At 50.6% G+C, this 25,353-nt stretch overlaps 14 protein-coding genes and 1 non-coding gene across 15 annotated transcripts in view; 4 read left to right on the top strand and 11 right to left on the bottom strand.

Moving 5' to 3' along the window:
* The window catches only part of UMAG_15046 (uncharacterized protein), a gene marked incomplete at both ends in the record, with an annotated part of 2,489 nt that extends 1,266 nt beyond the window's left edge, over positions 1–1,223 (bottom strand). The window contains one exon of the mRNA XM_011390954.1: positions 3–1,223. Within this exon, the coding sequence (XP_011389256.1) occupies positions 3–1,223 (1,221 nt within the window). The remainder of the gene's footprint in view (positions 1–2) is intronic.
* A 246-nt stretch (positions 1,224–1,469) lies between these two features.
* Positions 1,470–1,851, top strand: UMAG_11418 (uncharacterized protein; the record flags this gene model as incomplete). Its single annotated transcript, XM_011390920.1, has 2 exons — positions 1,470–1,620; positions 1,697–1,851. 2 exons carry the CDS (start codon positions 1,470–1,472, stop codon positions 1,849–1,851), a joined length of 306 nt encoding a protein of 101 aa, XP_011389222.1.
* A 262-nt stretch (positions 1,852–2,113) lies between these two features.
* UMAG_02543 (uncharacterized protein) lies at positions 2,114–4,723 on the bottom strand (the record flags this gene model as incomplete). The annotated part of the gene is made up of 1 exon (XM_011390651.1): positions 2,114–4,723. One exon carries the CDS (start codon positions 4,721–4,723, stop codon positions 2,114–2,116), a length of 2,610 nt encoding a protein of 869 aa, XP_011388953.1.
* A 566-nt stretch (positions 4,724–5,289) lies between these two features.
* On the bottom strand, positions 5,290–6,798 carry UMAG_02542 (uncharacterized protein; the record flags this gene model as incomplete). Its single annotated transcript, XM_011390650.1, has 1 exon — positions 5,290–6,798. The coding sequence occupies one exon, from the start codon at positions 6,796–6,798 to the stop codon at positions 5,290–5,292; it is 1,509 nt and encodes a 502-aa protein (XP_011388952.1).
* Positions 6,799–7,806: 1,008 nt separating this feature from the next.
* Positions 7,807–7,922, top strand: UMAG_16217. Its single transcript, XR_897732.1, has one exon. It is a non-coding gene; the product is annotated as a 5S ribosomal RNA (ribosomal RNA).
* Positions 7,923–8,427: 505 nt separating this feature from the next.
* On the top strand, positions 8,428–8,886 carry UMAG_02541 (uncharacterized protein; the record flags this gene model as incomplete). The annotated part of the gene is made up of 1 exon (XM_011390649.1): positions 8,428–8,886. One exon carries the CDS (start codon positions 8,428–8,430, stop codon positions 8,884–8,886), a length of 459 nt encoding a protein of 152 aa, XP_011388951.1.
* Positions 8,887–9,109: 223 nt separating this feature from the next.
* UMAG_02540 (uncharacterized protein) lies at positions 9,110–9,736 on the bottom strand (the record flags this gene model as incomplete). Its single annotated transcript, XM_011390648.1, has 1 exon — positions 9,110–9,736. The coding sequence occupies one exon, from the start codon at positions 9,734–9,736 to the stop codon at positions 9,110–9,112; it is 627 nt and encodes a 208-aa protein (XP_011388950.1).
* A 2,301-nt stretch (positions 9,737–12,037) lies between these two features.
* Positions 12,038–12,840, bottom strand: UMAG_11417 (uncharacterized protein; the record flags this gene model as incomplete). Its single annotated transcript, XM_011390919.1, has 4 exons — positions 12,038–12,287; positions 12,353–12,388; positions 12,485–12,505; positions 12,608–12,840. The coding sequence occupies 4 exons, from the start codon at positions 12,838–12,840 to the stop codon at positions 12,038–12,040; spliced, it is 540 nt and encodes a 179-aa protein (XP_011389221.1).
* Positions 12,841–13,634: 794 nt separating this feature from the next.
* Positions 13,635–14,195, bottom strand: UMAG_02538 (uncharacterized protein; the record flags this gene model as incomplete). The annotated part of the gene is made up of 2 exons (XM_011390647.1): positions 13,635–13,812; positions 13,891–14,195. The coding sequence occupies 2 exons, from the start codon at positions 14,193–14,195 to the stop codon at positions 13,635–13,637; spliced, it is 483 nt and encodes a 160-aa protein (XP_011388949.1).
* Positions 14,196–15,313: 1,118 nt separating this feature from the next.
* On the bottom strand, positions 15,314–15,814 carry UMAG_02537 (uncharacterized protein; the record flags this gene model as incomplete). Its single annotated transcript, XM_011390646.1, has 1 exon — positions 15,314–15,814. One exon carries the CDS (start codon positions 15,812–15,814, stop codon positions 15,314–15,316), a length of 501 nt encoding a protein of 166 aa, XP_011388948.1.
* Positions 15,815–17,109: 1,295 nt separating this feature from the next.
* On the bottom strand, positions 17,110–17,946 carry UMAG_11416 (uncharacterized protein; the record flags this gene model as incomplete). Its single annotated transcript, XM_011390918.1, has 4 exons — positions 17,110–17,398; positions 17,470–17,496; positions 17,596–17,616; positions 17,690–17,946. The coding sequence occupies 4 exons, from the start codon at positions 17,944–17,946 to the stop codon at positions 17,110–17,112; spliced, it is 594 nt and encodes a 197-aa protein (XP_011389220.1).
* Positions 17,947–18,880: 934 nt separating this feature from the next.
* UMAG_02535 (uncharacterized protein) lies at positions 18,881–19,832 on the bottom strand (the record flags this gene model as incomplete). The annotated part of the gene is made up of 4 exons (XM_011390645.1): positions 18,881–19,244; positions 19,340–19,369; positions 19,466–19,486; positions 19,576–19,832. 4 exons carry the CDS (start codon positions 19,830–19,832, stop codon positions 18,881–18,883), a joined length of 672 nt encoding a protein of 223 aa, XP_011388947.1.
* Positions 19,833–20,678: 846 nt separating this feature from the next.
* UMAG_11415 (uncharacterized protein) lies at positions 20,679–21,439 on the bottom strand (the record flags this gene model as incomplete). Its single annotated transcript, XM_011390917.1, has 4 exons — positions 20,679–20,889; positions 20,973–21,002; positions 21,092–21,121; positions 21,210–21,439. The coding sequence occupies 4 exons, from the start codon at positions 21,437–21,439 to the stop codon at positions 20,679–20,681; spliced, it is 501 nt and encodes a 166-aa protein (XP_011389219.1).
* A 1,232-nt stretch (positions 21,440–22,671) lies between these two features.
* UMAG_02533 (uncharacterized protein) lies at positions 22,672–23,961 on the top strand (the record flags this gene model as incomplete). The annotated part of the gene is made up of 1 exon (XM_011390644.1): positions 22,672–23,961. The coding sequence occupies one exon, from the start codon at positions 22,672–22,674 to the stop codon at positions 23,959–23,961; it is 1,290 nt and encodes a 429-aa protein (XP_011388946.1).
* A 61-nt stretch (positions 23,962–24,022) lies between these two features.
* Positions 24,023–24,948, bottom strand: UMAG_11414 (uncharacterized protein; the record flags this gene model as incomplete). The annotated part of the gene is made up of 2 exons (XM_011390916.1): positions 24,023–24,595; positions 24,679–24,948. The coding sequence occupies 2 exons, from the start codon at positions 24,946–24,948 to the stop codon at positions 24,023–24,025; spliced, it is 843 nt and encodes a 280-aa protein (XP_011389218.1).
* Positions 24,949–25,353: the final 405 nt, after the last annotated feature.

The raw sequence follows: 25,353 nt of genomic DNA, 5'->3' as shown, positions 1-25,353 counted from the left end.
TGAGGGTACAGAGTAGGGTGTCTGCGTGCATTTGTCGGGCAATGCCTGTTGTGGCTGCTGCTGGTGTGATCCGCAGGGTGTGAATTACCGAGCCAGAAAACCACCTCTTTCTTCTTTTCGTTCGCAAATTTGGCCAGCGACACAAATCGAGTGATCGCTTTCAACCTCTCGGCTTGCCTTCTACCCTGGGGTGTGGACTGAAGCTGCTGTTGCTGTACAGCTGAAAGATAAGAAGATAGATTGGTGACATAGGGTGCGCGTTCCCAAAACGCGCCCATGTCGAGCGTTTCTTGCGCGATACCAACGGGCAAAATCACATCGCTTTCTCCTTCTGAGGTGGACGGTGCGAGAGAGAAGTGGTAACGTGGGCAGGCGTGAGATGCAAGACGCGCGATGGCTGGCGAGCCCCACATTCTTGCTGTCGGGTCTGGTAGTCCGCCCGTTGGATCCGAGGATGTAGAAGGTATGGAGAAAAGCGTGATACCTGTCGGCCAGCAGTTTGTGAGCATGATATCGATTGGTGGTCTGGATGTCAGCATGTCCAGCGCTGCGGTTTGCGCTGCAACTCGAGCCTGATCCGCCGAAGCTGAAGCGCGTGCTGCTGCGAGTGTTCCCGGCTTTGCCGCACCATGATTCGAGCGCATTGAGGTTGGGATTGAGGTCGAGGGCAAGCGGAAGGAAGGGTGCGCGAGAAGACGATGGATCGTCGCTGGTGTAATGTGTGCCGTTTGTTCGTCTCGTGTTCGTTGGAGGTCCGATTCGTGCCATGCCTCGGGATCAAATTGCCCAGACTCCTTTTCAATGTCCTGCGCAAACTTGCTAGGATGCCACACTCCTCCAACGAATGCTACTCTGAAGCCTGTCGGCAAAGTAAAGACTCCGCTCTTTCCTTTTGCCCAGAACAGGTTTTCGGCCAGCTTGGCAAGACCATGAGGTACGTCCTTGCTGGCCTGTTTGGACGCTGCTACAATCTTTTCCACGAGAGGCGGTGAGGGAAGGAAGGAGCCTTGGTAGAAGTATGTCGGAATCGGAAGTCGAAGTTTGCCTTGAAGTAGATCATTTTGTTGCTGCAGCCCTATTTCAGCAGGATACGGATGGAAAAGATCGCCAAGTACAAAAAGTGCGGCAAACGGACCGTGCTTCGATTGGATGGCAGAGACCTTGGAAATCAGTTCGGTCAGTCGACCTTGGACAGGTCCCACGATTAGAACCTTTTCTGGCATCTCTGGTGTTTGTGGTGGAAAAGGAAGCGTCAAGAGGAAGAAGATGTCGTTTGTAGCCAGAAGTTTCGACTCCACATTCGTGATTTCTGAATCCGTCTATGGCCGAGTTCCGAGTCGAGCTGAACCGCGTCTCGTGTTTTGCCACGCCTGTGCGGTATTCGACACTAACACCGTCCCTTCTTCTTGTCCCTTCTTCTTGTCGCGTCTTTGATACTTGGTCGTCTGTCATCCACATCCAACATAACCATGTCAAGCCTGGATGTGACACCGTCTCGCGTAGCTCCCAGGGGCAGAGATCCAGCTCGCGGCGTCTACTACAAGCTTGCCTTCTTCAGTGTCGCTCTCTTTGCAGCTCCCATCTCGGCCTACTACTTTGCCAAGGACAGGTATCTTTCTGGTAAGTGCACCGATGAACCGACGCTCTCAAAACACCGCTGTTGACATCTACTATACTTGCTGTTTATTATGGACAGGGAATGCTACATATGCAGGCGGCCTGGCGGCGTTAGTGGCGAATTTGGTGCTGGCTGCGTACGTTGTGGCGGCTTTCTTGGAGGACGACTCTGACATCGTACCTGCTCAAGTCAGGACCGAGAACAGCAGTCTTGAGGCGAAGAAAGGTCAATGAGTAAGGAACATGACGAAGCAGGATCACAAAATTTTGTCGACAGAGCGGATGTACCCATTGCGACGTCTTGCAACTCAGTATCTATATACCCATCGCTGCCAATCAAGAATACAGGCAGATGAACCCTGTTTGCGAACTCTGGCTCTCAATCTAGGCTCGCCGCGATCGCACGACCGCCTCACAAAGCAAAGCAAACATTTTAGAAGCATATCCGCATATCCGCGATCGTTTACTCCCCTATTGGTGTGATGAGAATCCTTCATCAGATTGACTTTAACTTATCCAACACGGCCTGCAACACCTTTGCATCCGCCAACCCGATCGAGACGATACCCTGCTTGCTGATATGGCACAGATGATGATCCTTGAACTCGATCAGAAGAGACTTGAAATCCGACTCGTTTGACACCAAGAACGACCTTTTGGCTCGATTCAATAGATCCGCGTAGTCGACACCACCAACGCCTGCGCCTTTGGTGTCACCAGTGTCACTTCCCACAAGCGACTGTTTCGCCAACATGTTGAATAGCGCTCTTGCTTTTGTGGTCACCGACTTGAGAATGGAAATGGCCGATGTTTCTGAAACGGTACGGAAGGTGTCAGATACCTGGAGACCGTTGTAGAACGCTACGTTACCCGAACCATCAGCGCCATTGAGTGCAGATCCGGATGAAGAGGTGCCAACAGGTTGCATGTGCCGAGAGGTCAGTGAGGCGGCGGAGCCCATAAGGTCGAGACACGGTGGGAGAATTGGCATCCACGATGCGAAGGCTGGGTTTGAACGCATGATGAGCATCTCGTCCAAGCTAGGTGTGAAGGTCGACATGTTTTGCCAGATCCAACGTAGTCGGCCGCTCGTCCTCTTAGTGGCTTCTCGATCCCGGTCAACCACCGATCTTTTCGAAGCGGTTGGAGGCGATGATACTTGCTGTCCTGTGGTGGATGCGATAAAGCCAGAATTGACGTGCTCGGTCGTAGCCATGATGTGAATATTGTTTGACTTTGCCAGCGTTTCAAGGACGCTCTTGAATCGCAGCGACTGCATACCCGGCGCATCAAAAGTCTCAAGGATCAAGAATAGCTTCGACGGGCCCACAAGGTCATCCCTAGAGAAGCGTCGCACGATTCTTTCGGCTCTCGCTGCTGTAAGTGTTGATACCACCAACCCCGCCTGTCCATGATCTTCCCCCAATCTTGTCGCTGCATCGGCCGACAACGTCATTGACCCCAATCCCGCCGCCCTCTCGATCTCGGTCAGCATGTCTTCCACCTTGAATCCTTTCATAGCGCCTTGAGCCACCACACCGACCGCATCGCCTTCGGAATCGATCCGTTTGTCTACAAGCTCTGCTAGCAGCTTTGTCTTGCTTCCTACACCGTGAAATATGATCGAGTATCCGGCGAGAAGTTGGGCTAAGTAGACGGGAAAAAGATGACAATACATGCTTGTGGCAACGTCGGAGATGGATGCGCCGCTCCGCGTATTTTCGGTGATGACACGCTCGAGATTTCGTGCGTCCAAGGCCGGAAGTTTGGAAGAGATGAGTGAGGAAGAGGTTCCAATACCCATGCCTGCTAAGCCACGAGCTCGCTTCGATGTGTTGAAAAGGAAGTACGCGTCGGAAGATGTGGGTTTCACAAGGTTCGAACCATTGGTAGTACTATTGATGTCTCTGGCCGTGGGAGAGGGCGCGCCATATAGTGATAGAGAAGTTCTCTGGTCGACGCTGTTGAGGTTGGAGCGGCCTGCGGTGGTGTGACTTCGTGTAGCGGCAAAAAGGGGGTTGTTCTCCCAGTCGGGTCGTCGATTTTTTGATCCAGGCGGTCGACCCTTTGGTCTTTGCTGCTTAGCTAGATCTTCGGTCTCGGCAGCAGCGGAAGCAGCTGCTTCCGCCAAAGCAGACATTCCATCGCTGATTTGAGCGTCAAACGGCTGACGCTCTTTGCGCTTCTCGGAAGATGGAATGTCAGAGGTGATGGCAGGTTTGTGCAAAGGAAGACCAGGTCGAGGACCTTGGTCGAGCCTCTCTTCAACACCATCATTGCCTTCAGTCTTGAAGGCCGATACCTCCGCATTCCTGTCAGTGTCAACATTTTCAACAAAGTCAGCCAGCTCGGCGTCTTGTTGTCGGAACAGGATCCTCCTTCTTAGCCTAGCAAGGATGTCGTCCTGCTTTCTCGGCGAGTCGGTCTCGTCTAGCCAGTCGTCATCGTCGTCGGCCCCTCCTCCATCAACGATGGCCACACCATCGTGGTCATCAAATTCCAAGTCGAGTCCTGCCAGCAGATCAAACTCGCGTCTCTTTCTGCGCTTGCCACTCTTTTTGTCCTCTTCGCCTGGCTCACGCAGCTTTGGCGGTCTTCCTCTTCGTTTAGGGACCTTATTCATGACAGCGTCCGGGTCAATCACCTTCTTTGGTCGTCCACGTTTCTTTGGTGAACCGTCTTCATTGAACTTGCGCCTTGACGCGCGGGGGCGTTTTTCGCCTGGTGCATATTTGCGCGGTCGACCTCGCTTCTTGGGCACTTTTGGAACGGGCTCCTTCTTTGGCCGACCACGTTTGCGTCTAAGGCCTTCGCTTGGTCCTGCAGCTGGGTCGACCTTCTCCACGGCTGGGCTGGTGAATGAAGTTGGTTTAACTACTGCTTTGCTTTTGGACTTTGAGGGACCTTTCAACAAGGTGTTCACATCGTGTTCGTCGTCTTCATCTGAGCTGTAATTTGAGCTGGAATCGGATTCCGAGTCAGAACTGGATTGAGACTCCTCGGAGCCGCCGAGAGAAGAAAGCTCATCGCTCTGCCAGTCCTCGTCACCTTCGACATCCAAGTGCTGCGTAGATACTTTACGACGCTTAGCTGGCTGTCGAGCCATGGTAATTGTTGATATACGTCGGCAGGTGGGATGAGTGGGTGTAGAAGCGTCTAAGAAAAGTGGGAAATGAGAGCGCGGTGTTAGATACGGTGGCGGATGGATGAAAGCACCGGTGGGCCTATCTAGCTGAGTGTCTCGTAAACACAGGAGCAGTGAGTGCTAAAAGGGGTGTGCTGCAGCACAAACAGCAGTAATGATGATCCGGCGAGACCTAAAGAAGCGAAAGTCGAGGAGTTGGTGAAGTGGCCAAATCGGAGGTCTGTGAGCAGCTCAACTCGCAACTCGTACAGCTGTCAATTTTTCCCGAGTTCCGAATATTTGTCCAGCCAGACTGTATTGCCTTGGATGTTGGAAAGTAAAGGCGTATCGTGCACCAGTGCCAACCCAAAGACAAAACGCCATCAACCATGCGTGTGAGTCGGGCTGATCATAGAGGAGATCTCATCAGGACAGCAGCCGTCAGTTATGGTGCGAGAATGTCATTGTTGGATATCAAATGCGACGGCTAGGAACATGTGAAAGAAGGGACATAGACTGAGGGGAGAATGGCTAGAACATGCTATGAGCTACCATTTGCCATTGCGCTGCTTGCTGGCCGTTCGCGAAGCATTTCGATACTGTTGTATTAGATCCTGCCAATCAACCTGAGGATTCAGAGCTTCAGATTCACCTGGTGGTGATATGGGAGTTTGCGGTGTTGCCTGAGCTGCAGGAGTTAGGTCTCTTGAGAAACGGGCGGAGCTTGCGCTTGCAGTTGTGCGCAAGTTGCTAGGACTGTGTATGCTGTCGTTTGTGCTGCGACCCTGGGTTGATAGCGGGATGCGATTAGGCGAGGGACAAAAATTGGGCGATGTGAGTGGAACGGGAAAGGGGTCTATCTTTGGCTGTTGCTGTTGCGCTTCTGTTTCCATGTCGACTTCCATGGTTTCATTGTTGGTGAAAGAGGCCGTTTTGTGTACGGAGCTGTGCAAATCGAGTTCATACCCTTGCTTCATTTTGAATGACTGCTGATCGAACGGTTGAAGCGCCGTCTGGTCGCTTCCATCCTCGATACCTTGATCAAGTTGAGGGTCTTGCTGCGTGGAGGGACCAGCAGGTGCAATCTGATACTCCCACTGTTCGATCAGCGCATCTGCTACTAGGATCCATCTTTTTTCGCTGCTCTGCACATCCTTGAAGCTGTGTTTAAGTGCGTTTGCCAGCTCGCGCATGCCTAACGAATCGACGCCATCAGTTTCTGCCTTGGTGCGAGCATTGATGTCGTCAGAACAGAATCTGACGTGCGAAGCTGTCTGCTTCTTCAGCTCAACGCAAAATTGAATGATCTCGTCGTCTGGCTCCAAAAGATCCGAATGAGAACCATGGCGTCTTGATCGTTTTGAGTGGTTGTAGTGCGTTGATGGTTGGACAAAGAGAGGCCAAAGATCTTGGGAGAGATTCGCGCTTAATTCGTTGATGGAAACGCGCTTCTGTTTTTGCAGGGCGGATAGCAGCCAGTGATTCGCTTCTCGTGCCTTTGATGCGACCGGTCGACCCGAATCATCCTTGCGGCTAGTGACCTTGAGGCCGTCTAGTTCGGAAACCACGATATAAGGTAGCACCAGCTTGATGGAAGATGGCGTCGTCGGAAGAGCCGACGAGGAAGCATATTGCTGCTTTGTCGCCGCTGCAAAGGCTACGTTGCGTGTTAAGAGTGAAGCAAAGAGGGCTTTGAGCAGTTCGAGGCACGACATGAGTGTATTTGTGTCGAGAACCCACAATGAGGGCTGCTGCGCTGAGATGAGAGGACAACCCTGCAAAGCGATTGGTTGAAGCGCAGCCATTGATAAAGGTGATGACTCGCGACTGTTTCCTCCGCCATCATGAGCCGGAGAAGCGGTCAGGTGATGACCATTAGCACATTCCTCATCCTCCATCAGATGTTCCTCCTCCCAATGCTCGTCGTATCGGAAACGGCCTGTTTGAGGGTCATGGACATACTCCCCCTTGCTGATCGTGAGGCGCACGGGATTCGAAGGACCCAACTGTCCCAAAACGCGTTGCTGCTCATTCCAGAGGTCGGCGTAGGTAGGCATGGTCAGCCACGTTATAAGGGGGAGAAGAGGGGTTCCAACGTTGATGAAGAAGGCGAAACAAGGATTGTGCTGCCAATGTCATGATCAAGAGTCTCGAGCAAGGGGCGGATGTTCCGATCCCACCGGCCGAGTTAATCCGCACGGGAGGAATAACGGATTCTTGGTGTTTTAGCCTGTCGGTTGATTAGCCAACAGACAGCTGTTAGCTATGTTCGGAAGAGCCCGAACAAAGCGTGTAAACGACCGGCAACATACTATTACCTTCCCTCAGTCCAGGAGAGGAAAGAAGGAACCAGGCGAAGAGCAGGATGCGCGACGAGAAATGAAGTCTGCGAAGTGGAAGCAACAAAGGGAAGTAGCAGCCTGAGTCACAAGTGTGCTTCTGAGACATGCAGCAATCGGGTAAGTTGTTGCAAAACGAGAATTTCTTTACGAGAGGCTTGAGCGTGAACGTACTTACCTTCATGCTGATTTGGAGGCGTCACGTGCTGAGACGAGAAAGGCAGGGCAAATTTTGAAGAGGAGAGAAAACGAACGAGTTGATGAGCCTACCTCCTTTCTTCTTTTCTTCAACCTACTAAAGAAACTATTCCGGCACCTGTATTACCAAGGCTCATGCGCTCCTGTCGATCCGAGCGTTTGCGTGCTTGGATCTGGCGACGGCCATGCTGCCATGACAAGGTGCCAAGATGAATCATACCCGGGAATTATAATGCTTGCTGGTCTCGTCACCTGTGGCCATCCGGGCTTCGCTTTTCCCGCACATATCTTCCGTTACGTCCCAACCTTGGCCTCGACTCTGTCCCGAATCTTTCCTGTTGATTGCAATTCTCATTGTGTCACTTTGGCAATGTCAAATACGTTCAACTTTCAACTTCTCGGACGTTTGTGAAACCTAGTGACTTAGTGACTCAAACAATTACAAACACGTATGAAGGCTTGAGCTTCTCGACAAACGATATCAGGAACTGCTCTACAAGACTGCGCCACCATTTTGACTAGACATCTGCGGTCATAGAACGCTGAAAGCACCGCATCCCGTCCGATCTGCGCAGTTTAAGCAGCGTGTCGCCTAGTCAGTACTGCGGTGGGGGACCACGCGGGAATCCTAGGTGCTGCAGTTTTTTGGACAAGGGATCACATATCCATCGTGCCACGGTCACGGGCGACATGATGGGAGTCGTGATTCGTCATCTGGAATGGAACAGCCGCCGAACGTATCCGTGGACGTGCAACTCACGAGACTCACGACTTTGAACCGACATATGCATCACGTGGGTCGTGCGTGGCGAATCCCTATGTTAGACTTCTGTATTTCGGCGTCGTTCACGATTGGTAATTCACGATTGAAGCGTGAAGATTTCGAAACACAGCATGCAGATGGAAATCACAAATCGTGAATCACGAATCACGAATTTGTGAATCGTGAATGAAGCGTAAAGAAGAGTGTGAATCGTGAAGAGTGAATCACGAATGCACAGCTTCAGAACCCTGCATTTCGACGTCGGCAAAGCGGTAAAGCTCCAACTAGCTCCAACTCACGACTGAGCTTGTTTTCAATTTCCAGCTCAGCTTGTAGGATGTCAACGTGCCACCATCTTTCGCAACATTCACGGTTCGCTCTGAATCATGACGCCGAATCCAAATCAGGGTACCAAGTCATCGGAAGCCAAGCCGTCTAGCTTTGACAGCGCTATGCATCCATACACAGACGAACCGGTCCCATCTTACGAGACAGCGCTCCAAGAAGGCGCAGGTGGTGGTGTAGCAGCCGCAGGTCCATCCTCCAACGCGACTCCAAGTGCTCAGCAGACTCAACCCGAACCCGGTTTTGCTCCCTCCCAACGGTCCTATGGCTGCTCGCCATATACGCCAAACGGAACAGCGCGCATCGTGATCGTTCCGGCGCCTCATTGGCATGTCCTCCCATCGCCGCCTAATCAGCCGCTTTTACCCGCGCCCGTGTCCGTACCCGCTGCACCAATTCGAAGAGCAGGCCCGCGCTTCTTTCTAGCTCTACTACAAGCTTTTATGATCTACATACTGATCAACTTGCTCGTCGATCTCACCGTCACACGCAAGTGGTGATGCCGTCAATCTTGGTCTGTGCCTGGCCATCAGGCCACACTGTCTCATATATCCATTCGATGCCTATATACCATCACACACTAGCAACACTAACGCTATCGTCAAACACTGCCTCGATATTATTGGCTTGGCCAAGTAAAAAAGGGCCACGGTGTGCTGTCTGAAAACCTTGTTGCTTTCGAAGGTCATGGATTTGACGTGGACCACGGATCGGGATGTCTTATCAGGACTGGTTTCTGCGGGAAGGGCCAGCGGACGCAGAGCCCGCTCTCTGCGAGCGTTCAGCTTGAACTACCTGTCCCGGGCCCGTTGCGGTATCCCCTTCTTCCTCGCTTCCGCTCATAACGCCGCCGCTTTCCTCGTGCTCGATGGCGTCTAGCTCGGCTTGCCATGCAGCTTGTTGCTGGGCTGCATGATGCTGTTGCCAGGTGTCGGCGAATGCATTGACAAGCCTCCGTGCTACGTACTGCTCACCCCGTTCCGAGACAGGAAGTACCTGGGCCTTGCTGTTGGCCGATAGGAATTTCCGGAATCTTGGACCAACATTGTAGTCCCGACGGTCAACCTCCTGGACATAGTGATTCAGATCGGCCAGGATGTTGTTAAGTGCCGTGTTTCCGTGTTCTTGCAGAAAATGATGCCATCGAGCAGTCACTCCGACTTCGTAGTTGAGCGTGTGTCGGACGCCGGGTAGCATTTTCATGTTAGTCACAGTGTTCCAGAGTCTTCCTGCATTGTGGTCGTACTGCATCAATTCGTGCGGCATGACGTGGGGCAAGACACACATCACCCCCGATACGAGCGACGTGATACCGACAAGAATTGTGATTAGGTTGAGCATCTTTGTCATTTTGATGCTGACGATTGTCCTGGCGTAAAGACTAGGTTCGATTGAGGTGCTGGGAGGATGTCGTAGCTTGGACAAGGAGAATTCTGATGACGAGGATGGACATAAACTGGGGAGTTGGACGATCTTCCGTCTGGTTTGATCCAGCTTATATGCTAGTTGTCTTGGCGTTGCTAGACATTGGATCATTAACGCTTGGAGTCAGGTCGCGATAGGTCCAAACATCATGGCACTACCACGAATAAGGACTCACATGGAGAAGTCTGGCCGCCATGTTGATCCAGACCGCCGTCTCTCCCGCGATAGACGCATTGAGACCGAACGATTCATGAAGGCCCACCGGTAACTCTGCAAGTCACTCATCAGTTGCAAAATGAATCATGTAGCACTTTTGATACACCTTTCGGACGTCGACATTGCGTACCTCCGACTTCAGCCCTATAAGCATTCACAGACAGACCGCAATACACACTGTTTGGCCTGTTTGTTAGAGTCCAACTCTTCAATTGATGTGGGATTGTCTCAGCTCATTTCATGGCTGACTATGCGAGTTGGCGGCGGATGTACCGACAACATCGGCCATCTTTCCAGCCTCGACGACGATCGCATGAACATACCGTACTAAGCCCACGCTGGGCGTCTAGCGAGCCCAACGATAGCCGTCTCTAGGCTTCATGTTTGCTGTTCACGATTCGTGATTGTCACTTTCCCGGGTGTGCTGTCGGGCACGGCTCGGTCCAAGTGTTTCCCACGAGGCTGTGGATGTCATTTTACGAAAAACTCACTTTGCTACGGCCTGCCTGGCATTCCACCAGCGAGCATCAAGACTGTGATGACGGTGGGATCTAGATACATTAGCGACACATCGAGGGAGCCGATTTTTGCAACCTCAATTGCATTCTTCGTTTTCGTGTGTTGCAAGTATTGGAGTTCGAGCGCATTTGCTTTGGTCGCAAATGGAGCTGTGGTGGAACGGGCGATCTTCGTCGTTCGGACAATTGGGAGACTGGTTGGAAGTAGCTACCTGGAGATCGTTGCACACACTACTGTTGACAGGCTAACACGCGGTGCTTTTGATCGTCCAGCTTGGGAAGGGTACCAAAATTTGAGATGCAGGACTGACTGTATGATCAACTGGGTCGTACTGCGTTGCCAACTGTCATCCAATCTTGGCTACACATCCGCGGCATTTACAGTACGATCGAACTGTTAAGCAAACCCACTTTTCACAACGTACAGTATGAACGCCCCACTACTGGTGACTGTTGCGACTCTCGGCTTTTAGATGAATCGCCGACTTGTTTCGCCCTGATTTTGAAGTCGTGATTGTTGCAGCCACGCCTCGACAGTAAGTGTCCTAAGCGCTCGGTCTGAAAATGTTCCGACACGCTTTCTGTCCTCTTGGAACTGGTCTAAGTAGCCCAAGCGTTCTCAAATGTGTTTGCAACCTCGATTGTGTTTTCCGAACACACGCGGCCGATGCTGAACAGTATCGTGGACAGAAGGGAACAAGTTGAAGCAAGCGCTTCGCTGATAGACTGGACGAAAGCTCGCCAGAGAAACAACTGCAGCTCAAGCTGAGACTGGCCTTCTTAGATAATTCATTCACACAACCTCGACCACTCGAAGGACATATCTAGATCAGATCCTGTTTGCAGCTCAACCCAGAAGATTCCAGTCACGACCGATAATCAATGACGGGACACTGGTTGGGGTTGACACTGTCGAAAGCGTCTGAACGGACGATCTCTATTGTTTCATTGGGGCGTGTCAGCATACAGTTGGTGACGTCCATACAGATGCTTTTGAATGTTGAGAGATGAGTCGACAATTATCAGGTACGTGTTGGAAGATTCATAAGTGTGTCGATGCAAGCCGAATGGTAGGACACAGTTCTATTGATAGCGACGGGATTAGGGTGGAGATACAGGTGTCTTAATTCTATGGCTATTTCAGAGATGAGAACGGGACGATTTACGTCTTTTGGTTTGGGGCGTCTACCCTGTGGAAGATGAAACGGAACGCCTCCTTAGCTCAGGTTTAGAGCCCTGAGATGCCACGCCACTGTGGTCGCAGCCGCTGAGCTGCTGAGCCGCTAGGCCATCAACAGTATAGTATCGTTCGACTTCGAACAGTCGTACACTTGGACCTACATACGGTGGACTGGAAGCTGAACAAGGATCATACCATTTGCCTAGGTTGACGCACGAATCGAGGTTGCGGAATCCAGCCTGGTTGTAATTGAGCACCCTTCAAGGGCGACTCAAGGCTTGGTCTAGCCCCCCACTCCTTAGTTGGAGCTGTCTAAGATTCCGAAACAGCGTCTCCTGTTTTAATGTGCGTCTTAGGCTTGGTGGAACTCGGCAAGTATTCAAGTGCACGACTCTTCTGCACATGGTAAAGCTTCAGAGCGTTGTAGACAGCAACATTGCGGGGATCTTTCTCGAGCTGGTTGGCATAATCTTTGATCAGAAAGCCCGCTACCCTTCGTGCTGTAGGATGTCGGACCGTGAACATTCGATCGACCAACGGATCATCTACGAACTTTCTGAGTCTGAGAAGTGGAGCTTAGTGTCAGTCAGAAGCACCGGGCTGGGAAGAACTTTGTAAGGCACTCACCTCTCTATATCGGCTTCGCTTTCGATTGACTTCTCGCTGTTGATTGTAGCAAATTTGCAGACGTCTTTTGGGGTATGTCAACTGGTCACGTCTAGCAACTTAATTCGTGCCTGGGTCTAAAGACTGATTTACCTTAATGGGAATCGGTTGTATCTAGAACAGAGTGACAAAGAAACTCTCAAGGTGAATCAGCGGCCAGAACATTTGTCTGGGAGAAACCAGCATCACGTTTAGGAAGGGTAAAGAACGACTTACGATCGTGTAATTGCCTCTCTTCCTTGCTGTTCCAGGTAGCTGATCCAGCCGTTGGTCGGCGGTGTGTTGGTGAAAGGGTTATGAAATCCTGGCAACGTCCAGCTATCTTTAAGCCCAGTCCATAAGTCTAAGGTCTCTTGAAACTTCCTGACGATAGGCCTAGTGCTTCCCAGGTCGTCGCCTCCAAGTGCAAAGGTTATGAAGGTGATGAACAAGGATATCTGAAAAATCATGTTCCTCAAGCACTTTCGTTGACCCAAGAACACTCGAACCGCTTCTACTGCGTAAGGTCCCTTGAGGCTTTGTGAATCTTTGATCTCACCCGTCCTCGCCTTTTATAGACGCGCTTCGCGAAAGGGGAGGACGCTTGTCCCTTCGATTCGGGCTTGCCCGAGACCCTTTACCGTCACTCACTGCACCACCCCCTCCGCCTAGCTGAAACCCCTGACACAGTCGCCAAAGACATGAAGCCCGAGGTAGTAAGGGCGGATCAGCAGACTCTCCTATTTCGCCAGCTGTAGAGCAAAGGAAAAGAGAACATGGTTCCGCGCTACTATAAGGTAACATTCCATCCGCGTTTCATTTAGCCCTTGCCTGATTTGACGTACACGACCTGAAAAGAAGATTCCTACAGTATATGAAAAATGAAAGGCTCAATCTTCATATATTGAAACAAATCGAGGCTCCGAGAACAGTGCGGAAGCCAAGAGTCGAGAGTGGGACCAGAAAATGAAACGCTATCGACATACATCACGGTGATTTTCTCTGATTTTTCTGCCTGGCGGAGCCGGCGAACACTTGCGTTTGACCATAAAGGACGCGATAAAACTTGTATTCTCGACCGGGATGGACATACAGTAAAAAGCGACTTCAAACAAAGTTGGTTGTCGCAGGCGACATTTCATTAACCTGTTGAACCGAACTGGAACTCAGTGGAGCGAAGCAAACGAACGATCAAGCAGGAGTGCATTTCAAGTCGGTAGAGACGTACAGTAAGGTCAAATGAGATGCAAATCACGAAACGTAGTCATCCATGGCTGCTTTCGGCTCCTTCTTGAACGGCTTGGTTCGAAACCGCTACGTCAGCATCTTTCTTGCGGCGAGCAAAGTCTTCCACCAGCATCTTTACAGTCTCTCGAGCGATGATCCGGGAGCGACCAAAATGGTAATCGTAAGGCGAAGTTCCGTCGGCTCGTCCTAGAAGACTGAGAAAGAAAAGGAAGACAGAAAATAGGGTCAAAAATGTCTGCCAACAACGTATAAGTCAGTTCTTGTATACTCACGCTTCCTTGTCTACAGCAAACCAGCCTCTTGGCAGCTTTCGAGTCTTAGGATGAAGCCAGGCTGTGTTTGTGTAATGCGCATGGATGATACTTCGACCATGTTGCCTTAAGTACTCTGGCCAAGACGCCATCAAGGAAGGATAGTTTCTGTTCAGGTTGTACCTGAAACGGCCGGCTTCGGCTTCTTTCCATAAGTATATGATGCCAGCTTCGCTGTTTTGGATGATCTCTGGCAGTGTAGCTCTGCAGGCGCTAAGTAGTAAGACCAAAACAGCAGAGAGAGACAAAATACGTGAGGCGTGCATCTTGAAACCCCGCTGAGGATATGCACGCAGGATTTGTGGAAGGAAGTAGATCAAGGTCTTGATTGGGATGCGGGCTTGGTATCAAAACGTCGACCTGGAAGCACAGGGATGTCTGTCCTTATATCGACCCGAAAACCGGAGGGACGCTGTGTGGGGCCATAAAATCAGAGCGTACGACAGGAAAGGTGGCGTCGGCCACTCGCTTGGCTTTGACCGGCTTCTTAACGAACAGAATAACCCTAACTGTCAATGGCACCTTAAGCAGCAATGTTCACGTTGCCGCCTTGTGAAACAGAGAGCGACCTTTACCTGCATTTAGGCCATGGAACAATTCACCTTGCCAAAGAAAACTGATTCTTTTCTCAGGAAACGCCGGTCATCTAATAACAACAAGGTGATACATGTGCTCAGTAGCAAGCCAGCCATGTTGTAGTCGAGAAATGGAATGGTGAGGGCGATGATGAATCGTGGGAACGCTAGCCTCAGGCGTGAGGAGCTGTGCAGCTCTAAAGCGACTCTACAATGGTCACTTATTAGGGAAAATGAAAGGATGATGGCAAATATTCGAGCCATCGTTCTAAGTTCTGTATGGTCATACGTGAGTCATGATAGCTTATGGCGTCACAAACCCGACTGGTGCAACAACATATGGTCCGATAAACATGTGTACATTGGATTCAGATGTGTGGTCGCAACCTCGATTCATGATTTCATCAGAGACTCAGGCGACATTATCTCCGGATCAGCAATGAAGGCTCGGCCGGCTTGGCATCGCCAACTTTGCACATGATCGGCTGCTACAGTCAAGTTCCACGATGAATACTGTACTGGCTCACTTTCAAAACGAAAGACGTCGGCTTGAACGCTAGTATATTAGGATCTTGGCTTTAGTGTTATACGGAGACAAAAGCATGGTGTTTGCGATCTTCTGGCCCTATTTTCGCGATCTTGCCGCCTGAGTTTCAGTCTAGGCTAGCCGGAATTTGAGCTACAAAAAGGTAATGGGACAGATGACAAAGTCAAAGCAAAGAGTGAGTAACTTATACTCATATGTTTCACTGCAGACCTGTCTCCAGCTCATGGTTTCGCAGTCGTCCTTCAGAGAACGCAACCACTTTTCACGAGCGTGGACGCTTGCTTTCTATACCCAGGCTGAGGTCTCGACCCCATTCCTGCCGGCGTGCGGCTAAAGAGGCTCGGAGACGTTGTTGTCGTTCCGCAAATTCCTGAACAAGGCGTTCGCTGACCCTCTTGCGCGGGTTAGGTCCATCCTCAAAAAGGATTGCCGAGAATTGGTCTTCGCCTTTCACCAGCCCGATGAACTCTCTCCGCGCCTGATGCATCAAATCACCGCGATTGTAGTTTTTGCGCGGACCGAAAAAGTTGTAGACTACGTCCTGGCCTCTAGAGTACAAAAATGTATTCCAGTCGCCTTGGTACATTGTGTAGGGCGGTGGAAGCGTCTTATAAATCCTACCATGCTGCACCTCGTCCCAGAGAAATCGAACCACCTCTTCGCTGTTTGCCACGATGGGTGTCATGGGGTTCACTGGCATCCCCGTGGTTAGCCATATCAAGGAAAAGACGCAGAGCGTCAGCTGGGTTAGCGTCATCCTCATTTTGAATCTTTTCCCGCAAGGGTGGACTGGACGATGTGAGAAAGACCGGGGTGGACGGACGTAGTTTTCCACTCAGATTATATAGCCCGTTGTGCCCAGATATCGAGGTGGAAAAGGCTACAACGGGTCTCATATAGGTGTTCGAAAGCACTCAACTGACTCTGCGTAGATCAGCCAACTGGGAGAGGAGAGGCAGCACTTGCAAAACGTGACTCACAGATTTGGATAATGATTGGCAGCGAGTATAGGAATGGAGCACCAGCAGGAACAATTCCAGGGAAGGACAGCAAGAGTGTGTGAAGAATCAAGGCTCGAGTCGCTTTAACCCCATGAATTACTTCATGATAGTCCTCCTCTTTTCGATCTTCGTCTTTGTTGCTGGTAGGTCGTAGCCTGACAACCATTATGAATTCTATACCAAAATTTGTGAATGTGACCGCATCTCTCCGCTGGCTGCTATGCGCGAGCTTTCACCTCTTGACTCTTTCCGCGTCAACAGAGTCATCGAGACTCGAAGGCTCGCTTTGCATCTTGATGGTCGCAGCTTGTGAGCGGCCTGCACGTGTTAGTGTGCTCATTTAACTTCCGCCTTATCCTTCGGATGCTCTCGTCACTCTGTCCCCACTCTTGCCTCATCTCAACGATCTTCTGTCTTTTGGCGAGCTGAGACAAGCTGTAGCACAACCTCGCCTATGCGTGTGTCTCAGCCATTGCACAGCTCTACATCTCTGCGGAAGACTGAAATCGAGCATTCTTCTACCTTCCTGTGACAGACATGGGCCCTAGGACCAGAATATCACTACATCGCCTTTCGAGCCAACTTCGGTCGCGCCCAGTACCCTCCCGTTATCCTTTGCAGGATCCGCTCCTCTTGGTTCTCCTCGGCAAATTTCTGTTTCTGTGCATCCTGTAAGTTTGTCGCGCTCCTATTTATGTGCTCTGTGCGTATGTGGGAGTTACTGTATGAGCTGATTTAGCTCCGGCCTGCTACATAAGTTAGCGACGACGATTGGACAACATTGACAGACGTGAGAGGGCGTGACCATAGGTTCACGTGAGAGAGGTCAGCGTGTTCGTACGGTGGGTCAGGGTGAACCCATACGCACGCATCGGCAAACATCACACATGTGTCAAGCTTCTCCACGTTTCGAGGGGATAATATTAACACTGCCTCTTGCAGATATTTTAGAAGATAGAGCATTTAGTTCAAGAGTGGGAATTCGTGAATACCGTATGGCGGGAACCGGGGCACATGAACTGGAGCACATGACAAAGACGTTGAACAGTGTGTATGGCTACTTTGGTGGGGCGTCCGGCTTGATTTGCGGCTGGGTTTGAAGACTCAAAGATCTTCCCCATTCCTCTCGGTTCGTTGCAGGTTCAGGCGAATCACGGTTTGGGGCTCGAAACGCAGATTGTACTTCATGATCCACGGCTGTAACTCTCCTGCTATTCTCCAACCACTGTTGGTCTGCGAAGCCTTTGACAAGAGCCTCTGCCACTGCCTTTTTATGATCGTGCATCACGGTTGTTCTACCAAATTTGTAGTATGCCGAGTTCTGCGTCTTGACCAGCGCGAGAAATCTGTGACATATGCGAGCCTTCGTTCAGTACATCTCTCTGCCCTGCTGTGCTCTGCTCATCTAGCAACTTACTTTTTACGTCCAGCTTTGACGGCAGAACTGTAGAGCAAAAGACATTAGCTTGAAAACTTAGAAGCCCGAAGCTTTAAGCCCGAAGCTTTGAACACTCTCCTAATCTTAAAATTTCCCAAAACTAACCGCTTAGTGCTGAATATCGCCCTGTACGAGATCCAAAGAATCTATCAGTAACTTGCTGGGCTGACACGATGGCTTAGGGTGAGTCAATACTTACGAGTAGTAAGATTCGATGATAGGCTCCGCTTTGGTATGCATGAAGTCGAACCAGGCTGGCTCGTCATGTTCATACGCGCTTGGCAGCCATTTGTAGAAAGTTCCAGCCTGCACTTTTTGCCAGAGAAACTTGACTGTTTCTCTGCCTAGTCGAACGCTTTCTGGAGCCTCTGACAGGCTTGTGGCTGCCCGAGCAACCGTCACCAGGAGGGCCCAAAGGATACAGAAGATCAAATAGGAGACGTTCAAGAGCATCATCAAGAATCAGCTAGAAGCCCGCCTCGTTTACAGAGGAGAATGATGGACTTGGCCACAGGCGTCAACTAACTCAACTTTATGTACTACTGTAACTCAAGCTACGTCCTGTTTTCGTGTCTCGGGTTGGCAGACAACTGAGTTTAGAGAAGGCAAGGGCCGATGAAGTAAGAGCAACGTCTTCAATGCACCTGTGTCGTGGTGAAAGTCTCGGAAAGGACAACGGCCGGTAAATTGGGAGTTCGATCCTGCATGCAACCGCAGGAAAGTATCCCGGTCGGCCTTCTCCTGGCGGGCGAACATGTGTGAAGATGCAAGGTTTAGGTGACAACGTATTCTGTCGTAGTGAAAGTTCACAGGCGTTGCTGTTGTTGTGCTACCGGTAATCTTTGGCGGCTACTTTCATCGAGCTTTGACTTCCAAAATGAGTTCTGGATAGCTGCCGTTCTACTGAGGGCATTATGTACTGCATTCTTCTTGTGACCTCTACAGCCAAAAATGAATGTTGCACTTGTGGGAGATCCTGCAAAACAATGTTGAACTAGGCATGGATCGCGACTGCTGCTCTTGCGAGAGGGCGGGAGACCTGTGAACGCAGTTCCCCATAACCCTTCCGAAAAGTCGCTTCATGTCCACTACTCTACATCTCACGTCTTACCACCTTCTTTCTCCTTGTTCCCTGCCGTCATCTTCGTCGAAGCTGGGCTTGTCACCACGTAGCTTGAGCTGATTACCTAGCCAGTAATCCTCTTTTACGCGCTCGCTCTTACGCTACAGTCTCTTGACGGTTGTCTTGGATCCTCATCGGGCAATTAACACTTACAAACGCCAAACATAGTCCAAATCTCAATAATCGAAACCAGCTTGCTCGAATTTAGAAGGATTTGATGCGCGAAAATCGTGAATTTTCGAGAAAAGTGGATCGCGAAGGAGATGATCAGCTTGAGCCACCTATTGTGCTTGAATCTCGACCGAGGCTAAGTTGTCGCCCCCATTCCTGCCGCTCTGCTTCTGATACCGCCGATTTGTCTCGACCATCACTTTCGATGTCAGATTTATCGGTAGCTGTGTCCTGCGGACCTCGAGCAAAAAGGTCGATTTCAGTCCAGTCATGAGGCTGCTGGATACTTTTTCCGATCGCTGACTGATGCGCTAGATTCCTGCCTTTTGTTCTCATGATCGCATATTGTTGATCAGCGAAAGCTTTGACAAGAGTTAGCGCCATTTGTCGCTTCATCTTAAAGTGCAACGCGTTGAACTCGTAAGGCTTGCGATTGATGAGTCGAACAGCTGATAAGAACCTTTTATTTGACAAGCCGAGGTACAGCAATGCTCTAACTGATCAGCTGAGGTGCAAAGAGGGGGAAAGCTGAAGCGCTTGGGAAAAGGTACTTACCTTGTACGGCCGAAGTAATTGTTGTTGTACCTGTTAGACGCTCACGACTCGAAATGGTCAGTAGGAGAAGAAACTGACCTCGTTCACACGACAGCGAAGACCGATTGGGTATTGAGGCTCACTCACATCTTTCTTCGACTTGGATCGCTAGAGAAAGGGCAAGAGTCAGGGTCAGCGCGTGTCCAGAATCGTGAATGCACTTTTATACCGGGTACTAGCGGTTTGAAACTACAAACCTGTAATACGCTTCAACGATACCCTCTCCATCCTGGACCAGAAAATGTTCCCATGCCTTCTGAAGATGCTGGTACGGTTCCGCAAGTACGTTCGAGAAGCGTCCTGATGAGGCTTCATACCACAATTGTTGGATGGCATCTTCGCCCTCTGCCACTGATTTCGGAACTTGAACTGGCGGAAGCGAAGGGGCTAGACCAAGAACAAATGACACGAGAGCCAGTAGCAAAGCAAAGCAACGAAATTGGATGAGGATCATGCTAACATGCAGAAAGCTGAAGCTCAATGTGACCGGAACAAGAACAGCCTGGCGGAATCAGATTGGCAAAGAGTGTTGGATTTATACCTAACAATCTCTGGACGCACTCATCATTCTCATTAACAGGAACAGCCAGTCAACTCCATCAACTTTCGAAGCAAGAACATTCGTCTTGTCTCTCCTTGATGAGTCCCATACAACTCTTACATGCCTACAGACTATGACACGTGGTCGGGAAACTTGGACAAAATGTGAAAAAAGCCACCAACGGGTACACGATGTGGCGACTGTACTTGAATTCGGGTCCAGAACACATCTCATTCACATCGTTCCAGACACATAGATACCAGCTTCTAGCCAAGTCTTGCAAGTGCCGATGGTCGATCATCTCACACATGGGTGCTCTGCCAGAGCACGTAAGCCAAGCGCAAAAACAGCCGTGAAGACGTATGACGATGTTAATCTCGGTCTCTACTCGGTGACGAGGTCATCCTGTACTGTGTCATTTTTCTCACACGCTCTCATCAAATGGACTTGGTGACACATTGCATGAACGCTGCAGTCTGCTTAACTCTATAGGTCATGCATATAGTAGCTGTGCACAAGCAAAGGCTTGCCAATATCCACGGCTCTGAAAGACCCGTCAGTACTCGAAGCCGATCTTGAAAAGGAGCATTGGTGTGAGTTTACTATGGCGAGGCATGAGAGGAAAGCGCGGCTTAGCAAGATCTGATTGAGCGATGTTTGTCCTTCGATAGTCATTTAATCCTCACACATTCAATGTACAGATGATCGGGTTGAAAGCCAAAAAAAGAACAACAAGACGTGGAGTTATCACGAGGCATACTAGCTTCCACTTGTGCCGGCATATCCAGTGTTGAGGCTCAGTTCCTTTCCCCAAGCTCTAAGTTTGTCGTCGGAAGCCTGCTGTTTGGCAATCTTCTCCTGCTCTGCAAAGCTCGTGATCAGTTTTCGCGCCAGTCTGAGCCTGACTTCATATGGGCTTGGACGAAACGCGATCATGTTGATTTCCCTCATCTTGACCGCTCGGAGAAATCTTTGGCAACGGAATTCGATGTCAAACCAAGTCGGTCAGCTATTGATTGCCCGGGAAGATCTGGACCGGATCCGCTGACTCACCTGTGCATTCCATTACGAACTGCTCGTTTTCTGTGATGGTAATTATGAAGTGCGTACAAGGGTGAGTCGATTTGGCCTGCTTCGTATGAAAGGCTCGGATTTTTACTAGCCACGCTTACGCATTCAAATCAGTTCGGAACTCTTGACTGCTAGACGATATAAATAAGCGCCGGGCAAAAGGGTCAGTGAGAAGACTCGATGCGCAAAAGGTAAGAACAGATCAAAACAAGAAAATACCTGTAGAAGGTCCTGACGATGTCTTCGCCGCTCGTTCTGAGGAAATTCGACCACCTCTGCCCTGCATCGCCGTGGCGCTCGTCAAGGTGATTAAGAAAGGAGCCAGCCGAAGCTTGTCCCCACAGATACTGGAGAGTCGGCCCACCATCCTGAACAACCTCCGGCATGTAAGAAGTTGAAGCAACAAGCCCAAGGAGTGCTGAAACGGAAGCCAAGGCGAGATAACGCATTTGTAAGCTTTTCTTGGCTAAGCCTATAAAAGTGCGAGACAAGTCTTTCGAGAAAAGGAAGACAGCGACGCTTTTGAGAAGATATTTATGTACCGGGTCGTCGAGAACCAGCGAAACATACCTTGCAGATTGAGAACCAACAATGCGAGTCCGCAAAATGTCCACATTAACACACCGCATGGTTATGATCACTCTGATGCACTGCTGCATGTGAGCATGATCCACTGTGTAAGTCATGTAGGGAGGTGGGAGGGCCACAAGTTAGCGAAGCTCGTCCATTAGTCGAGCGAGCTTCGTCCAGGTCAGGTGTCCCACCTTGTAAAGTGCGCGACTCGCGCGGAAAGACGAGAGGTGTTGGGAAAGAGATGATCGACCCATCAACTCGTGACTTGAAGGTCGATGGATTCCTCATGAGGCTGTGTCGCATTTTTGCTCTAGTTGATCACTGTTTTTGGTGTACTAGAGCCTAGCTGCAAAGATGCGAGGTTCTTTCTGTGATCCGACTCGCTTTTCGGGAATCCGTACCTTCGTCAGCCTCCCATGCTATGCATGTTAACTTTCTTCATGATAATCGACTCAATCGTATCTCACATGATCCTTTCCTCCACACAACTGATTAGCTACCACTTTTAATGTGCGATCGAGGACCGGCGGGACGCGGATCAACGAGACCACTTCTCTCGCTCTCGGCTCATGTACCTAGTTAGCCGTATCCAAGTATCCTTCATCAAAAAGGACACTCACGACTTTTCATCTCATTGATCCTCGTCGAGAGTGAAACATAGTAGATTTTAAAAACCGATGTCGTACATCTCGCTTGTGGGAGAAGGGGAGAGCCACTCTTCACAACACCGTGTTTCTCAAAAGGCTTTAGGTGCCATTTGGGTGCAAACAAATCACGAATTGGATTTGGCTACTGCTTGATTCAATCATGAATGTGGCGTTCCGTCTTTCGCAAGACTCCCCATAAGGATGGCGTCAGACAAGGCATGAACGCGTCTCTGCGCACGTCAAGTTCCTCACAACTTCATCAGACAGCCATGAGCTCCGTTTGAAAGACAAGGCACCGGAGCATCCTGTTACAGTGGCTGGTACAGGATGATTTAGGTCGTGGGGATGGCCGCCTGGTCGAGACCTATTTAGAGCGCATATTTGCAGTGATTCAGTTGCATCACTTCCTCTGACCTCCTCACTACTAAGACGCAGACCAACATCCCTTTCCTACAGCACTTATGCGAACGCTTCAGCACTTCGCCGCGGTTCTCACGTTTTTCGCATGCGTGCAAGTTGTTCGTTGCGCTGCAAGTGAGTTGAGCGATGGCACTTCCCATGGATTTAGTGGCGAGAGCTTCATACAAGATGGAAAGTCCGTCGCTTCGTTACGCTCGTCACCCCCTTCTAAGGTACCTATGCCGCACGATCGACTGATTGCACTTCCTCATACGAGACCTGACAAGACGATCGGTACACCAAATAAGGCGGTGCCGATAGCAGAACTTGTCCCAGGACTGAATGTTCCCCCTCCTCACCGACTGTACGCCACCAAGTGGCCGAGGGGGCTAACAAAGGGTGACGCCAAAGTCCGTAGAGCTAAGCTCGACGACATGGAGCAAGAAGCTGGTAGTGCTGGTTCCGCCGCTGCTTCAGATACCGCAGCTACACGCGAAGAAGGAGAGAGAAGTAAAAGAAAAATACGTGTACCTTCGAGAGAAGAAAGAGCTCGGAAGCTGAGACAGGCGGAAGCCAGTGCAGCAAGGCTCAACACGGAGCGTGCAGTCACGCCTCCAGTGCAAGCAGAACTGCCGCAATCTGGGCCGAGGTTTCCACCTGGCTTCCCAGGACGCCTTGACGAGCAGATGCAACAGGCAGGTCCTTCCGGTGCCACTCCGGACCCTTTCCTTGAGCAAATGTTCGAATCGTACCGCACTTTCCGCGGATCCAGCACTAGCACTCATCCCACGTCATTCCGTCAGAACGGGCTTCGGTACGGCTACATTCCTTCCGTGGCCCCACTCGCAGCTTCAAATCCGCATCTTCCAGAAAGTTCCAGCGCCAGGGTATTGCTGCCACAAGATGTGCGTTGGGTCTTCGCTCATTCGCACTACCGTCAACAAGCGTACGAGATTGCGCGCGACACTTCGAAACAAGTGCAAGTGCGAAAGACAATGGCGGCCGAAGCCAAACGACTATACGAGATGGAAGCAAGGAATATCCGTAACAGTATCGAAAACCGAGGCGAACTGCCGCTGGACACGTCGGACGAGTGGCGACATTGGCTCTCCGAGCATGCGATCCCTTTGCTGCTAAATCCAACCCGGACGAGTCAGCCGGTCAGATTGAGTTCTTCCATCATCAATGCACGATCTCGGTTGGCGCTCCGCATTCAGCACAGCAGTCTTCCGCAAAAAGCTGCTATTGCGTTGAACGGAGAGAGCGAAAAATGGGCAGCCAACCTATTGGTCACTTGGTGGACTTCTACTCACGATCGCATACTTGATAGTGGTCTTGAGCACGTCCATTGATCTGCATCCGTTCATCACTAAATGTACAACTTACAGATCTTCGATGGCACAACACGAGTTCTTACAGATTCGCCTTCCAAAAAGCCACACTCTCGTTGAACGCCTTTTCGAAAGCCTCCTTCACCTGCTTATCACCCAGATTCGGTCTGGCTGCAAACCCATGTACTGTGTTGGGGTAATACTCGAATCTATGCACGGGCTTATCACCTGCTTCTTTCCACTGTTTCTCCACCTCCTTTGCATAGCTTTCTGAGAAGATCGGATCCTCTTCTGCACAGTTGAACAAAATAGGATTCTTGATCGCTGCAATATCGGCTCTTGTGATCATACTGGGGTGGTTTGCAACGCTAACGTCGATATGGTCCGTAGCATTGAGCATAATGACCAATTTGCCTCCATAGCAGAAGCCTGTACCGCCGAGACGAGTGTATCCATGAGACAGCTTGAGTTGTTCAATCCATTTCTTGAGTGTAGGCACTTTGGTTTGGGGCAAGTTCAGCAAGAAGAAGGGAGCGGCGGTGATGAATGCTGCGCCGGTGCGAAGTTTGGTCAGGATCGAAGCGGCTTTCATGTCGGCTGCAGTGGAAGGGGCGTGTGACAAGGCTGCTTCTTCGATTCCTCCTCCGTTGAACACCTGATGAGAAGTGAGAAAGCAGAGATTCGTCAGCGCTGTTCGTTTGATTTCGCAACGCGGGAGAAGGGGGCAAAGGTGCTTACATCTGGAACGTATACCGTCAGACCAGTGGCATCGGCGATCTTATCCGGAATCACTTTATTGTTGGCCAGTTTGAGACCAAATGCATCGTAGAAAAAGATGATTGCTTTTTTAGCAGAGTCTGAGGCAGCATTGGTAGGGGTTGCGACGTATGTGTTGAGGCCGTGGATGGTTTCCATCTTGCCCTTGGGGTCGCCAGGGATGCGGAATCCCGAGACGCAGTGAACGCAGAATCCAGCGCCACTGTTGTCGCTCGCTTCGGTCGAGGTCATTCTTGCTATTCTTGTTGGGAACAACGTAACGTGAGGATGGAGGCTGAGAGTTCGACAGCGACTGCGAGTGTGCGCGGCGGAACAGAGCGATAAGCCCGTATCTTGATACTGATTCACGATTCGTGATTGTGTAAAAGCGACTTGCCCGCAGCGTTCGTGCTTGTTCGACAGCAGCATAGGCCGTGATGTTCACGATTCACGATTCGTCGCTGCTTTTCCCAAAAGAATCACAGAATAAATGCACGAATCTGCACGAACCGCTCTGTGACTTTGCGGGGTGCAGACAGTTTTTTCCTTCAAACAGCCCATTCGGCGTAACATTCGTATCGTAAAGCTCACGCACGCTCGGGAACACAAAACGTGAACCCACCAAGTCACAGCTGTCTTGCCAGCTTTCGGGACCGT

This window comes from Mycosarcoma maydis, chromosome 6 (assembly GCF_000328475.2).
Source record: "Mycosarcoma maydis chromosome 6, whole genome shotgun sequence".
In the NCBI taxonomy this organism is placed as follows: domain Eukaryota; kingdom Fungi; phylum Basidiomycota; class Ustilaginomycetes; order Ustilaginales; genus Mycosarcoma; species Mycosarcoma maydis.
Note: the sequence above shows the minus strand (reverse complement) of the source record. Positions and strands in the feature narration are given on the sequence as shown.